The 16,509-nt window shown below is 41.1% G+C and overlaps 1 protein-coding gene across 2 annotated transcripts in view; it reads left to right on the top strand.

Annotated features, from left to right (window-relative positions):
• Window positions 1–16,509, top strand: part of EIF2AK1 (eukaryotic translation initiation factor 2 alpha kinase 1) — an 81,582-nt gene that overhangs the window by 834 nt on the left and 64,239 nt on the right. The window contains exon 2 of one of the 2 annotated variants that reach the window (XM_077449031.1): window positions 12,614–12,769. In XM_077449031.1, the coding sequence (XP_077305157.1) occupies window positions 12,614–12,769 (156 nt within the window). Of the gene's footprint in view, window positions 1–12,613; window positions 12,770–16,509 lie in introns of those variants that run through there. The other variant, XM_077449032.1, reaches the window with a different exon arrangement.

Raw genomic sequence — 16,509 nt, 5'->3', positions numbered from 1 at the left:
GATCTGTCATCTCCCCTACACAGGCCCCTCCCCCCTTCAGTTAGAACACACAATAGGGAACACAACCCCTTGATCGCCCTCTAGTGTTAAAACCTTCCCTGCCAGTGACATTTTTACAGTAATCAATGCATTTTTATAGCACTGATCGCTCTATAAATGCCAATGGTCCCAAAAATGTGTCAAAATTGTCCATGTCCGCCATAATGTCGCAGTCCCGATAAAAATCACAGATTGCTGCCATTACTAGTAAAAAAAAAAAAATAATAATAATAAAAATGGCATAAAACTATCCCCTATTTTGTAGACGCTATAACTTTTGTGCAGACCAATCAATATATGCTTATTGCGATTTTTTTTTTTTTTTTTTTTTTTTTACCAAAAATATGTAGAAGGATACATATCGGCCTAAACTGAGGAAAAAAATTGTGTGCTTTATATATTTTTTAGAGATATTTATTATAGCAAAAAGTAAAAAATATATATATTTTTTTTTTTTTACAAAATTGTCGATTTTTTTTGTTTATAGCACAAAAAATAAAAACTGCAGAGGTGATCAAATAGCACCAAAAGAATGCTCTATTTGTGGGAAAAAAAGGACATCAGTTTTGTTTGGGTGCAATGTCGCACGACCGCGCTATTGTCAGTTAAAGTGACGCAGTGCCAAATCTCAAAAAGTCCTCCGGTCAGGAAGGGGGTAAAATCTTCTGGGGCTGCAGCGGTTAAAGATAAAAAGTGCATTTTATATACAACTACGTGGATCAGACCAAAATGAGGGACGGAGGGATGTTGCTCAAAATCAGGGACAGTTGGGAGCTATGGTAAAGCTGAGCTCACTCCGCAACTATTGGAGTCACTTCTGGAATCACTTCTATGCTCCCTATGAAGATTCCCATGGTATCCTATGGTGTCTGTTAACACCTGAGCGATGTGTCACCGGAAAAAGTCCTTGATGATTTTTCTTTGGTGCAAAACTGTTTGTGCCAAAGAAAAAGGTGCACTTTCAGATGGCACCACAAGTGTAAGGCTGGCACACTGCCGTAAAGAGCTGCTCACAGCAGGGGTCCGGTGCGTCACTGTTTCAGGTCCAATTTTGGAAACTGAGCCAAAGATGCACAGGACTCCTGTGCAATTCGCTCCGAACATGTGTGAGCCGATCACAATCTCCTGACGTGTGAATTGGGTACAAGGAAACCCGCATCCAATTCGCAATAGTGTGAACCCAGCCTGAATGAAGTCTTAAGCTGGCCATAAATGGAGCAAATTTTCTTTCCTTCCACCAATCTCTCAATTCCCCCATCAACACATTCAGTGTTGATGGGGTAATCCCTCCCCTAGAGCCTCTTCCCCGCCAGGAGAACACGCAATGATCATTGCTAGTGTCTATAGCCGCTGGCAATAATCACATGAAAAATCTGAGAGGTTGGTTGTACCCAAGCTGATCGAGTTGGTACATTCGAGCTTGCCCATACATGGTATTAATCTCTGTCATTGCATGCTGAACCGGCACGATTTGAACTGTCTATGGCCAGCTTTATTTTTTCCAGGAAATAACAGTATCATAGGGGTAACTACCAGATTTGAAAGTCTTCATGCCAAAGGGTGTGCTAGTCAAATGCCACCTTTTTCTGTTCGCGCACATGCAGCTGCATTTGAATGCAAAATGCATAGTTTGCCAAGAATAAGCTGCATCTGAATTACTTTGCCAGCAGTTCAAATGTACTTTAACCACTTGCTTACTGGGCACTTAAACCCCCCTCAGTCCCAGACCAATTTTCAGCTTTCAGCGCTGATGCACTTTGAATGACAATTGCGCGGGCATACAACACTGTACCCAAATGAAATTTTTATCATTTTTTTCCCACAAATAGAGCTTTATTTTGGTGGTATTTAATCACAGCTGGGAGTTTTATTTTTTTGCTAAACAAACAAAGATGCAATAAAATAAAATAAAAATCATGTTTAATAGTTTGTTATAAAATTTTGCAAACAGGTAATTTTTCTCCTTCATTGAAGTGCGCTGATGAGGCGGCACTGATAGGCTGCACTGGTGGGCACTGATAGGCTGCACTGGTGGGCACTGATAGGCTGCACTGGTGGGCACTGATAGGCATAGTTAAGGCGGCACTAATAGGCACAGATAAGGCGGCACTGATGGGCAAAGATGGGCACAGATAAGATGGCACGGATGGGTGGCACAGATGGGTGGCACGGATGGATGGCACTAAGGGGCACTGATAGGTACCACTGATAGATGGGACTGATAGGTGGCACTGATAGGTGGCTCTGATAGGCGGCACTGATGGGCACTGGTAGATGACACTGATGGGCACGGATATGTGGCACTGGGGTGCAGCACCTTTGTTGAGGCAGATTGTGGGCACTGCCCCTCAGGGGCGCGCAGGCCGCTCGTGCACGGGACTACGTCTATTGAAAAGGAGATCCGCGCTGTAGCCGTCATTCGGCTATAGCGCGGGTTTCAAGTGGTTAATAGGACACTTTGGGGTGAATTCACAAAACGGGAGCACCCAGAATCGGGAGCAGTTGTGCAAAGTAACCAACCAGCTTCAGCTTTTCAGTTAAGCTTTGAAAACGAATATCTTTACCAAAAAAATCAACGTTTCTCCCAAGAAAATGGTCCTCTCCCTCCTCGCTAAGATCCTGTTCACACCTGAGCGATTTTCAGTTTGAAATTTGTAGCTCTAGGGCTGCATTCACACGCTTGGGCTTTTTTATGCGCGACTTGCACTCGTTTTTGAGCTTGGGCGTTTTTTATTAGCCAATAGAGAAAATTATCATCTGTTGCATCATTTGTTGCTAGGTATTTCATCTTTTTTAGCCTTTCGCTAAGCTTATATTTCTTTTTTTTAATTATTATTCTTATTTGTTTTTGTTAGGGTAAGGAGTTAGGATTGGGAGTTGGGGCTAGGATTAGGGTACCTTGGTTCAAAGCCGAGTTGACGAGGGGGCTTACCTTGCGGCTCTGGTCTGAGTGCCCCTGAATGTGTTGACAGAGGTACAAGGCTCAAAGAAGCACAGTTGTCAGTAGCTTGATGGCAAGTGTCTGCCCAAGGTTAGGGACATAGTCAAGGTGAGCCGGGGTCATACACAGCAAGACAACAGGGTGGTCAGGAGAAGCCTATGTGTCAGTGCACACTGGAAATCAGCCGCTCGTGTCTGTGCTGTTACATGAGCATTAGCTGTATGGGAATTTGCATTAGCTGTGTGAGAATTAGTATTCGCTGAACTAGCTTCCTGACATAGGGTTATTTTTTTTTGTTTTAGACCTGGTTCACACTGAGGCAGCACGACTTGCAGCGCGACTGCCTCGGGCGACCGGGATCCAACCTTAGCGCGGCTTGCAAAATGACTTCTGTATAGAAGTCAATGCAAGTCACCCCAAAAGTCGTACAGGAACCTTTTTCTAAGTCGGAGCGACTTGAGTCGCTCCAATTAGAATGATTCCATTGCACAGAACAGGACACGACTTGTCAGGCGGCTAAGTCGCCTGATGAGTCGCCCCTGTGTGAACCGGGTCTTAGGGTGTTAATAACTACTGCTATTACTACTAATAATAAATGTAAAATAAATACACAAAAATAATCATAAATAAATGTAATAGTAACTGGTAATAATAAAGAATTACTCCTAACCTTAGCCCCTAAGGCTTGATTCACACTAACGCGTTTTTTGATGCATTTTGCAGAAATGTAGGGAAATTTTTTAACATAGGTTCCTATGGAACATGTTCACATCAATGCATTTTTGTGCCTCTGCATTTTTGGAAAGGGTCAGGGACTTTTTTTAATGCAAAATGCAGCGTTTTGCATGTAATAGAAGTCAATGGACCCGCATCAAAAACGCAAGTACTGCGTTTTTACCACGATTTGCGTTTTGTTTTTTTGTTTTGTTTTTTCACTGTATATAGCTGGTTGCTAAGCAACCACAATGTAAAAAAAAAAAACCTGCAAAACGTGGCAAAATCGCGGTAAAAAACAGGTGTCCAAAAACGCTCAAAAGCAACATGCATAGATGTGAATCGAGCCTTAGGCTGGATTCACACCTATGCATTTTTAGTGCTTTTTGCATTTTGCAGATTTGTACTACAGAACGTGTTCCATAGGAAATCATGTTAAATGGACTGTAGTGCAAATCTGCAAAATGCAAAAAGCACTAAAACTGCATAGGTGTGAATCCAGCTTAACTCTTAATAAAGTAACTAAACGCCCTAACACACAATAAATTTACTACTATTATTCATATTTAATTTTTTTTGTTCGGTTTGGGTGTTTATTATTTATATGTATTTAAATCTTTATAGTTCAGGGTTAATTATCATTTATGTATGTATTATAACATATTCATTTTGACTATTTATGACGATTATTAATTTCTATTTTATGTTTTACAATTTTTAATCTGAGCAAAAATCATGCACAAAAACTTGCGAATGGTTCGTTTCTATTCATTTCTATCGGAATAAAAATGCTCCAAAAAACGCCTAAATTTGCCCAATTAGAACTACAAAAAAAGATCCAGAACTTTTCTGAGCTTCACGCGACTTAGAGTGGAGATGCAAACCATCTCCATAGAGAATAATAGATTTTTTTTCTCCTCCCGGGGTTTTGGAGCTTCAAACGCTGAGGTGTGAATGGGGCTGAAAGCACTCAACAAGCTAAATCCTAATTATTTCAATGGCCCCTGTTCACATATGAGCGTTCTGTTGCCTGAAGCAAAACGCCTGTTGGTCAAAGTACACAAGCTTCTTTTTGGCAGATTTGGTGTGACTGGAGCCTAAATGAATAGAAAAATCTGAGTAACTTGCCTTCTCTAATAGGGGCTTCCTAGCAGAGGTTTGATGAATATTGGGGTTCTTGGTCTAACTCGCCTAACACTACATCCCTGGATAGTCAGTAAGTCAGGAGATTATATTATTACTCTGCTTCTGTATGGTATGGACATGCCTTACCTTGTATGGTTCCACCACGCTATGTACTCCAGTGATGAAAGACATGAGGTTGTATTTAATGGCATGTGCAATTTGTTTCTTTAACAAATTAATTTTCGGACGATATTCGCCATATTTGTTCATTTGGAAGCATCCGAATACATGAAAAATTTTAATCGTCAACTAAAATACAAAAACTCAAAAGAACGAAATACAATTCAACCTACGAGTTTAACGAATCGATTACATTCCGATAATTTCGTTTTTTGCATTTTCTATTATAATTAAATTAACTATTATAGTTTTTATTATTATTTATAAACTGTTAACCTAAAAACTTGTAAAATGGCTGAAGTCAGTATGTATGCTATTCAGATCTCTGCGCCATAGCAGCTAATTTGGGATAGAATAGATTTACGTTTTTATTGACATTTCCTTTTAAATATGGACTTAAAGGGGAACCCCAACGCCGAAAAAATCGATGTGGGGGTCCCCCCAGGTCCACATCAGACCCTTGTGCGAGCACGCTACCTGGCCGGCCAGGAAAGGGGGGGGACGAGCGAGCCCCCCCCCTCCTGAGCCATACCCCAAAGCACCTTGTCCCCATGTTGATGAGGACAAGGGCCTCTTCCCAACAACCCTGGCCGTTGGTTGTCGGGGTCTTTGGGCGGGGGGCTTATCGGGATTCGGGAGCCCCTTTAATAAGGGGGCCCCCGGATACCGGCCCCCCACCCTATGTGAATGAGTATGGGGTACAATGTACCCCTACCCATTCACTTGTAAAAAAAAACACAACACACAAGGGTTAAAATAGTTTATTGCACAGCTCCGGGGGTCTTCCGTCTTCGGGGGTCTTCTCGCCGGACTCCTCCGCTATCTTCTGCTAGCTCTTTTGCTAGCAGAGGAGCCCGGCTTTCTTCCTTGCCGCCGCCCTCTTCTTCCGACTTCGGGGGTCTTGTCCCCTTCTTCGGTTCTTCTTGCCGGGCCACCGCGCCTTCTTCTAGCTCTTTTACAGGCAGTGGCCCGGTCTTCTGTCGCCGCCTTCTGTTCTTCTCTTCAGATATTGCCTCGTCGCATCCTCCGCTCACAGTGGCACGGACATGACGCGCGGCAACTTATATAGGGACATCACCGGATGATGTCCCCGCCCATTATGGTGTCACAGTCTCAGAGGATACTGGGACTGTGACATCATAATAGGCGGGGACATGATCCGGTGATGTCCCTATATAAGTCGCCGCGCGCCTTGTCCCCGTCATTGTGAGCAGAGAGAGCGACGAGGCATCTGAAGAGAAGAACAGAAGGCGGCGACAAAAGACCGGGCCACCGCCTGTAAAAGAGCTAGAAGAAGGCGCGGTGGCCCGGCAAGAAGAACCGAAGAGGGGGACAAGACCCCCGAAGTCGGAAGAAGAGGGCGGTGGCGAGGAAGAAAGCCGGGCTCCTCCGCTAGCAAAAGAGCTAGAAGAAGATAGCGGAGGAGTCCGGGCGAGATGACCCCCGAAGACGGAAGACCCCTGGAGCTGTGCAATAAACTATTTTAACCCTTGTGTGTTGTGTTTTTTTTTTACTTTTTTTTTTTACAGGTGAATGGGTAGGGGTACATTGTACCCCATGCTCATTCACATAGGGTGGGGGGGCGGTATCCCCCGCCCGCAGACCCCGTCAACCAACGGCCAGGGTTGTCGGGAAGAGGCTCTTGTCCTCATCAACATGGGGACAAGGTGCTTTGGGGTGGGGGGGACGCGCGGCACCCCCCCCATGTTGAGGGCACGCAGCTTGGTATGGCTCAGGAGGGGGGGGCGCTTGCTCGTCCCCCCCCCCCTTTCCTGGCCGGCCGGGTAGTGTGCTCGGACAAGGGTCTGATGTGGACCTGGGGGGGGCCCCCACGCCGATTTTTTTCGGCGTTGGGGTTCCCCTTTAAGTCCATACCAGGTGACGGGGCCAGCGACGCCTCCTTCGCTGGCCCCGTCTACCTGGAGACGCGCTCAAAATGAGCTGACTTTTCCCCCGTGCGGGAAAAGTCCGCTAATTTGAAAAGTACGGCGGACTGGCATACCAACGGCTGGATTGTCCGCCGAAATGCGAGTCCGGCGGGAAGATTGGAGTGCAAAAATACTTTCTAAGTCCACCGTACTTTCGGGTAAAAAAAAAGTCCGCCGGAGGCTACACACGGGGGGGATTGTCCGGCGGACTTGAGTTTGCTGGACTTTTCCACCCGATTGTTTGATCGTGTGTACGCGGCATTAGTGAATGTAACGAATACAAAGTAAAGAATGCCTCATCTAAACAAATGGAACGAATACAAATGCATCCCAAGTAAGGAATTCTGATCACAATGAATGATCCGTAAAACGAAACAACATTTTTTTTTCATGTCTAGTATTTATTTTTTTGTTAGTGGTTTTGTGTGATTTAATTGCATCTCAAAGTTCTTTTGTGTTATCTTTAACAACAAGAAGCATCTTTAAAAAATATAGAAAAGAGATCATGTTTGTTTTTTATGGAAGCATGGAGAAAAAAAAATAGCTAAAGTGTGAAAACATATTAGATTTAATATAAATGTTGATTTCTGAGTTGCTTATCTGCAGTGCCAGTCAACCTGGAACTATAAGATTCTTCTGTTGGTTTGATAACATAGATTATAAAACGTAACTGCTAACTTCTGCTTCTCCACTGACACGGCATGTAGGGAGCCGATAACCACTATCTGTATAGGATAGCTTTATGGTTACTCCCACATGGCTAATTATAATTATAAGGACATTCCTGTGAGCGAAAGCACTTCGTTTATATGTTAAACCACACCAAAAGCAAAATTTTGTTCCAGAAAGCTTTTAAAAACATTAATTATACAAGCAGATCATGTGTCCACTTCACGTATTGCTCATTGACTGTACTAAACAGTTACAAGACATTACATCATCTAACGGTTGTAGAGTCAGTCAAGGGTATGCTTGGGCCCAGTTCCCTGCTGGCAATAAACTGATGAAAAATGTTTACATTTAAAAAAAACAAAGATTTTTTATAGGATAGTGTGTGTTCAGTGGTTGTGAATTAATATTATGTTTTTTTATTTTTGGAAAATTTTGATTTTCAATAAACAGGTACTGCTTGGGCCTTGAAAGGGACACACCCCGAAAGCTCATCCATGAAAAATGATATGTTAGTGCAAATAAAAAAAGTATCACTGACTAGAGGTCGACCGATATGTCGGCCGATATTTGCCGTTTTTTAAATAATCGGCATCGGCTGATTGTGCTGATAAAAAGGCCGATTTAGAACTACAGCGGGACTTGGAAAGACTTTTGTAATAGAAGTCAGTGTAAGTTGCCTGAGTCTTCATAGAAAAACCTTTCCTCCACTCTGGGCAGCCTGCCAAGAAAAGAACAAAATGATGCAATGTTTACACTTAATGAATGAAGTCATCTCAGTGTGTAGAAGTTCTCAGTTTAACCATTTAAAGACTAAATCTTTTCTGACACTTGTTGCTTACAAGTAAAAATCCTGTATTTTCTGCCAGAAAATCACTTAGACCCCCCAAAAATTATATATATTTTTTTAGCAGAGATCCTAGGGAATAAAATAGCGGTTGTTGCAATATTTTATGTCACACGGCATTTGCACAGAGGTCTTTCAAATGCATTTTTTTTGGGAAAAAAATAAAATAAAAACAGTAAAGTTAGCCCATTTTTTTTTTTCGTCCAAAAGTTTTGACTACCTGTTTTTATTTAATATATAGTTTTTTTTTTTTTTTTTTTTTTATCTAAATCATACATACAAGTAAACTGATTGGAGGTTTGTTTTGTTTAATAAATGTTTAAATGTAAGAAATTTTCTGTATCACTTATGAAGGCTGCTTTCACACTGGAGCGGGCAGGTGTTGATGGTAAAACGCAAGTTTTAGCGGCTCTTTACCATCATTTTAGCGGTGCTATTTGGCTGCTAGTGGGGCACATATAACCCAGCTAGCGGCCAAGGAAGAGGTTAAATGCGCCCATGAAGCACTGCTGCCAAATCGCATTGCATGCGCTTAGGCAGTGGTGCCCATTCATATCAATGGGCAGGAGTGATGGAGGAGCGGTATACACCACTCCAAACGTGCTGCTTGCAGGACTTTTTTTTTAAGATCCTGCCAGCGCATCGCCTTAGTGTGAAAGCACTCTGTCTTTCACACAGACTGCAGGGGAGCCATTTTGCAGGCACTTTACAGGTGCTATTTTTAGCCCAAAAGCGCCTGAAAAACGCCCCAGTGGGAAAGGTGTGTTAGATCAAGGGGGATTAAAAATAAATAAATAAATAAAAAAGGGAAAAAATAAATAAAATAAAATCGGCCTAACATATCGGCCCAAAAAAATCGGCATCATATATCGGCTATCGGCCGCCATGATTTCTAAATATCGGCATTGGCATCGGCCAGAAAAAAACCCATATCGGTCGACCTCTATCACTGACAGTACTCAACTTTCTCTGTCACAATTGCACTAATATGGCTACAATCACCTCAAGTACAATACACAAAATAAAACATTAAGGACCACCAACCATAATACGTTAAGCCATCCCAAAAAATCCTACAAAAATAAATATTGCGCAAAAAGAAGTGCATTACATTGCAACATTAAAAAGGCCTGTGAAACTTGCCAGCTCGACCCATACCGCGTCCTCAAAAGATACACAACCCTCCCAACACTCAACCAATCAAAATATAGAAAGCCATGTAAGAGAACATTCTCACACATTCTAATATTATGTTTACCTAAAAGCAGTGTTTGAGATGGATTTTTTTTTTTTGCTTCTAGTTCCATGTTTTCATTATTATTTTTTTATATAAAGCAAGAATTGACCTAAAGAAAGTAGAGATGTCTTTTATCCTAGTATTGTGTATGAATATAGCTATTTAAACTCTTTCCAAAACGACATCGCCTTTAATCATATATATCATGAGATAGACATATTCTAACAAACATTTAAAACATTCCCTGCGGGGCATGCTTCTTTAGCTCTTACTGCACTTGTAATATAATATTACTATCTATCAAGGTGGGATGGTCAATGGCAATTTAAAGGAAATAAAGGCGATGTCGTTTCGGAAAGAGTTCAAATGGCTTCTGGCCAAAATGAGAATCACAATTTTTTATTTTTTTTTTGCTTAGAATAAAATGATCACAATTCTCTCACGATTCTGGCAATGTAAAATCTTTCATATTATACCAAAAAAATTGGGCTGACTTTATTGTTTTTTGTGTAATTCATTAATGTAATTTTTTCATAAAAAAAATTGCATTTGAAAGACCGCTGCGCAAATACAGTGCAACATAAAATATTGCAACAGCCACCATTTTATTCTCTAGGGCAGTGATTCTCAACCAAGGTTCAGTGGAACCCTAGGGTTCCTCCAAAAGTTGCAAGGGGTTCCTTCAGCATTGGGCAATTTTTGCCTCTCCGATAAGTTTCTACTGACACAATTGATCTTTTTAGCTATGTGTAAGGAGGTAATTCTTCCCAATGACCACAAGTGTAAGGACCATTCTTCCTACTGACCATCACACTATTGTATCACGAGTTGTAGATTACATTTTTTTGCAGGGATTCCCAGAGACCGGAGAACTATTTCAAAGGTTCCTCTGTGTTGAAAAGGTTGAGAGAGGCTGCTCTAGGGTGTCTACTTAAAAAAAAATATATATATATATATAATGTGTATATGTATGTGTGTTTTTATGTTTGGGGGTTCTAAGTAATTTTCTAGCAAAAAAAAAAATGATTTTAACTTGAAACCAACAAATGTCAGAAAAAGGTTTAGGGTTTAAGTGGTTAAACCTTTTTCCACTTACACACAAAGTCTATTCCATTGACAAATGGTTGCAATGTTTATACTTAAGTTCAACTGATAAAGAATGTTTTGATTCTTGGCAGACTGCCCAGTTTTTCTTTTCCTTTCTTTTGAGGGCTGTGGCTTCAGAAGAGCAGAGAGAATTCTTTGCATAGAAAGAATTGTGAAACACTTTAATCAAGATCGCGATAACGATTCTTGACGATTAATCGTGCAGCTCTAATTCATATACAATACTAGGATAGAGACATCTCTACTTTCTTTGGGTCGATTCTTGCTTCACATAAATGTTTACATTTAAAAAGCAAGATGTGATTTTTATAGGATAGTATGTGTTCAGTGGGTGTGAATTCATATTTTTATTTTTTTTGGAAACTTCTATATGATAGTAATAATTTTAATAAATTATAATAATAATTCCATATATAAAGCAAGAATCGACCCAAAGAAAGTAGAGATGTCTCTATCCTAGTATTGTATATGAATATAGCAATTTAAACTCTTTCCACAACTACATCGCCTTTTAATCATTTATATCATGGGACAGACATATTCTAACAAACATTTAAAATATTCCCTGCGGGGCATGCTTCTTTAGCTGTTGAGGCACTTGTAATATAATATTACTGTCTATCGAGCTGGAATGGTCAATGGCCTATTTATTCGCTAGTCCTTTAAGAGAGAGCTGTTTTTAACCATTGAGGACGTGAATCGTAAGTCATTTGTAAAAAAGCAAAACCTGCTACAGAGGGGTGCACGTTTAAAGCGTTTTTGGCTAACAAATTTAATAGCGGGCATCTTTTAGAGTCTGATTTTAGACAAAACATTTAAAATGATTGACAGAAGAATACAGTCTGACATGTTTCTGCTTTTAATACAACTTTCTTGATTTAAGGGCTGGTTCACACCAGATGAAGTTCATTACATTTTTACTCTGCATGATAAACTAATGGATAGTGTTTAAATTTACATATAGTATAGTTACATATAGTAGGTGAGGTTGAAAAAAGACACAAGTCCAACCTATGTGTGTGATTATAGTGATTGTAAAGGATCGTGTTTTTTTTTTTTCCCTTTTTTAAATAACAAACATGTCATACAGCTCCACTGTGCAGCTAGTTTTGCACAGAGTGGCCCTGAACCTCGTCTTCTGGGGTCCCCCGGTGTCTCTTGCAGCTCCTCCCCGCATCAGATAACCACCTAGGAGAAGCGTTCTCACGAGGGGGTTACCTTGCGGGCACGCTCCCGAGTCCAGCATTTGCATCCATATTCACGAATCCCGGACTCGCCCCGGCACCCGCGTTGTTGGATTGGATTGACAGTAGCAAGAGCCAATGGCGGCTCTGCTATCAAGCTAGCCAATCAGGACACGAGACACTGGCTAGAGCTGGTGTGCTCGTCCCTGGTGCGAGAAAAAGAAGGTTTAGGTCAGTAAAACTGGGGCACTGGAGGGCTGTTACACTGCAATAGGTTTTTATGCATTGAGGTGAAAAACCACGTGGGTCTACAGCCCCTTTAACATGGATGCCAATGGCCCTAGTTTACACCAGTACAGTCAACAGAAGTAGAGTATATTGCATTTTTTTTTCTGTATGGAATACATCTGAACCATGGCAAAAAGGTATCAAAAATGCGCTGGAACTCCCATACTGTATCCTCAATTGTGATGAAGTAAAAAAAGAGGGGAAAAATACACTGGAGCTCATCAAAAGTGCACATGCAGAAATGCTCCAGAATGCAGAAATTGTGGTGTCAACCAGCCCTCAAATTAAGAAGGTAATTATATTCTGTATGTTCTAATTTTGTTAGTTGAATGGTTTCTCTGTTTTCCCTTGTAGAATCTGATTCACCATCTGACCTGCAATTGGTGAAAAGAAGATGGCAATTCCCAAATGTTACTACAGTCCCCAACCAGCTCCTGCTTGTTTCTCTGGTAGAGCATTTATGTCATGTCCATGAACAGAACCCCAACCGAACGAAACAGCTTTTTAGATGTAAGTATGCTTTTAAGTCCTGTTTTTTTTTTTTTCTTTTTTTTTTTATTGGAATATTTGATGGAATTTGTGACCAGTGTTTTATATAATACTACGTATAGTTTTTCAAGAACTCAGTTTGAGGAGCTCACTTGGAAGAACACATGGTCCAGTTATTAGCCCCTTAAGATGGTTAAAAAAAAGTCTTCAAACTGGGCAGAGTTGTGGGGCATTTGGGAGGCCTCCTTCAGGTGCATCTCGGGAGCATGCCTGGACAAAGTGAGGGGAGATCCTAAGCGCTGACACAGACAGCAAAAAAATCCACTACAGGTTCTAATCCTCCCCCATTTTGTTTAATGGAAAAGCTTTTCGGCCGCAGTTGACCAATTTATTTTTATTTCTACATTATGAATCTATATGTAGGCCAAGCACTGTGAGCAGTCGCACATAAACAAAACAAACGTTTCTATACATTGTATATTATTTTAATAAAATCTGTATATTCAAGATATAAATGGAAGCAGACCCTGTGTGCATAGAATTATACTTGTGACAACATAAATAGCTAGGGCAATCCATCGTTTAAAAAAACATGTTTTAATGTTATGAATATGCAGGTTTTTTTTTATTTTATTTTTGTACTATGGACAAATTTAGGTCACACAAATGTTTCAATCTTAAAATTGGATAAGTGAATAGCAGTGTTGAAGTAGTGAGGAAGGGGAAACTCTAGACGGTAAATATTGCTGCTGATTTTGCAGTTTTACTATCAGTATTTTGTATTGCCTTTTAAATGCACATTTATCAGTTAAAAAAGAAAACAGCTGTTGCAGCATAGGCTGGTCTGCTTCCAAAAGCTTTACTATACTGCGAAAGTCTGAATGTTTGCTTTTTACTAACTTGGAAAAAGTTATGGTAGTGTCTTATCAACTGTCTATAAATGCTGTAGGAAAGACTTCTTGATCAGTTGTATTTGTGTAAATCTCAACTGAAGTCACAGCAATGGATAATGGTCAGAAAGGCATTGTGCTAAAACATTCATTTCATAGACTTAACTTTTATTTTCTGCCATTCACAAAAAAAATTACAAAATGAGCAATAGTTCCCATTTAAATCTTACATAATTTTCTTTTTATAGTAGGCCAACAACTTTATAAATTATAGATACTAGATTGTAAGCTCCTTGAGGGTAGGGACTGATGTGAATGTACAATGTATATGTAAAGCGCTGTGTAAATTGATGGCGCTATATAAGTAACTGAAATAAATAAAATACTACAATTACAATTCTGCTCAGTGTCCAAACTTATTGTTTGAACTCAAGCATATGATGTTTTTTTACCTTTTGCATTGCTGTAAAGTTCAAGTGGAGTAATTTTTATATATATTTAAAGAGGATCTTCACCCTTCCTAGGTATTCAGTATCTCACAAGAGTGAGTACACCCCTAATTTTTGTAAATATTTTATTATCTTTTCATGCGACAACATTGAAGAAATTACACTTACTTACAATGTAAAGTAGTGAGTGTACAGTTTGTATAACAGTGTAAATTTGCTGTCCCCTCAAAATAATTCAACACGCAGCCATTGATGTTTAAACTGTTGGCAACAAAAGTGAATACACCCCTAAGTGAAAATGTTCCAATTCGGGCCAAAGTGTCAATATTTTGTGTGGCCACCATTATTTTCCAGCACTGTCTTGACCCTCTTGGGCATGGAGTTCACCAGAGCTTCACAGGTTGCCACTGGAGTCCTCTTCCACTCCTCCATGATAACATCACGGAGCTGGTGGATGTTAGAGACCTTGTGCTCCTCCACCTTCCGTTTGAGGATGCACCACAGATGCTGAATAGGGTTTAGATCTGGAGACATGCTTGGCCAGTCCATCAGCTTTACCCTCAGCTTCTTTAGCAAGGCAGTGGCTGTCTTGGAGGTGTGTTTGGTGTCGTTATGTTGGAATACTGCCCTGTGGCCCAGTCTCCAAAGGGAGGGGAATCATACTCTGCTTCAGTATGTCACAGTACATGTTGGCATTCATGGTTCCCTCAATGAACTGTAGTTCCCCAGTTGTGGCAGCACTCATGCAGCCCCAGACCATGACACTCCTACCACCATGCTTGAGTAGGCAAGATGCACTTGTCTTTGTACTCATCACCTATTTGGCGTCACACACGCTTGACACCATCTGAACCAAATTATGTTTATCTTGGTCTCATCAGACCACAGGACATTGTTCCAGTAATCCTTAGTCTGCTTGTCTCCAACAAACTGTTTGCAGGCTTTCTTGTGCATCATCTTTAGAAGAGGCTTCCTTCTGGGACAACAGCCATGCACACCAATTTGATGCAGTGTGTGGCGTATGGTCTGAGCACTGACAGGCTGACCCTCCATCCCTTCAACCTCTGCAGATATGCTGACAGCACTCATAAGTCTCAAACCTCTGGGTAAGACACTGAGCATGTGCATCAACTTCTTTGGTCAACCATGACGAGGCCTGTTTTGAGTGGAACATGTCCTGTTAAACTGACGTATGGTCTTGGCCACTGTGCTGCAGCTCAGTTTCAGGATCTTGGCAATCTTCTTATAGGCTAGGCCATATTTATGTAGAGCAACACTTCTTTTTTTCAGATACTCTGAGTTCTTTGCCATGAGGGGCCATGTTGAACTTCCAGTGACCAGTATGAAAGAAAGAGAGCAATAACGCCAAATTGAATACACCTGCTCCCCATTCACACCTGAGGCCTTAGACATTTAATGGCTGTGTGTTGAATTATTTTCAGGGGACAGCAAATTTACTTATACAAGCTGTATGCTCACTACTTTACATTGTAGCAAAGTGTAATTTCTTCAGTGTTGTCACATGAAAAGATAGAATTAAATATTTACAAAAACTGCCTGCTTTTATCATCCCCTGGACACCCATGTGAACAAACTCTTGAAGTGCATTGAAATGTTTTCTAATATTCGACTGAGACGACTTGTTTATGCAGAAATCGTGTATAAAAAGTTATTTTTTATCGTACATCATGGGACACAGATCACCATAGTAATTACTTTGTGAGTATATAGGCACCTTCAGGTGATGGACACTGGTATACCCAACAGAAAGTTCACTCCCTATATAACCCCTCCTCCTACCAGGAGTACCTCAGTTTTTTCGCCAGTGTCTAAGGTGTTGGTCACGAGTGAAGATGCGCTCTGGGGAGTTCCTGGAGGGACCCTTGCTGGATTTAAACAGCCTGCACAGACCAGATACATCCAAAGTGCCACTGAGGCCAAGGTGGATGGTACCTGGGCCTCGTATACGAAGCACAAGGTTTTGCCTGTAATGCCTCTCCTTGCAGTGCTGGACCCCTGGGACCCAGAGCTTTGGTCATGCTACATTATCTAAAGTTTTTTTCTGGTGGGGTGCTATTACAGGTCCAAGGGAGTGGAACCCCGATAAAAAAGGCACCCGGTCCTTGAAGGTTTGCTAAACGCAGCCTGCCGTGATGGGGGAAGGTTGGATTTGTCTATTCAGCAGAATCATGCGGCGGGTATAAGGTAAGGGAAGAAGCCTAGGAACTATAAAAGGCCACCTGTGGTTTTCTTCTTTAGGGAAAAATTTTGTCGTGCCTTAAATCTCCACTAGAAGGAGTATGTGTACATACCTTAATCTGTTGTCTTCGCTTCAGCTCAGTGTCAGTCTGTTTGTGGCTGCAGCAGCTTGCACAGGGGGATTCCTCTTGAGGTAAGAGATCTGCCATGCTTTTCTCCCCCC

This window comes from Lithobates pipiens, unplaced genomic scaffold (assembly GCF_037356315.1).
Source record: "Lithobates pipiens isolate NorthernLeopardFrog02 unplaced genomic scaffold, aLitPip1_a1.2 Scaffold_22, whole genome shotgun sequence".
Taxonomy (NCBI): domain Eukaryota; kingdom Metazoa; phylum Chordata; class Amphibia; order Anura; family Ranidae; genus Lithobates; species Lithobates pipiens.
This window is presented reverse-complemented; position numbering and strand designations above follow the sequence as displayed.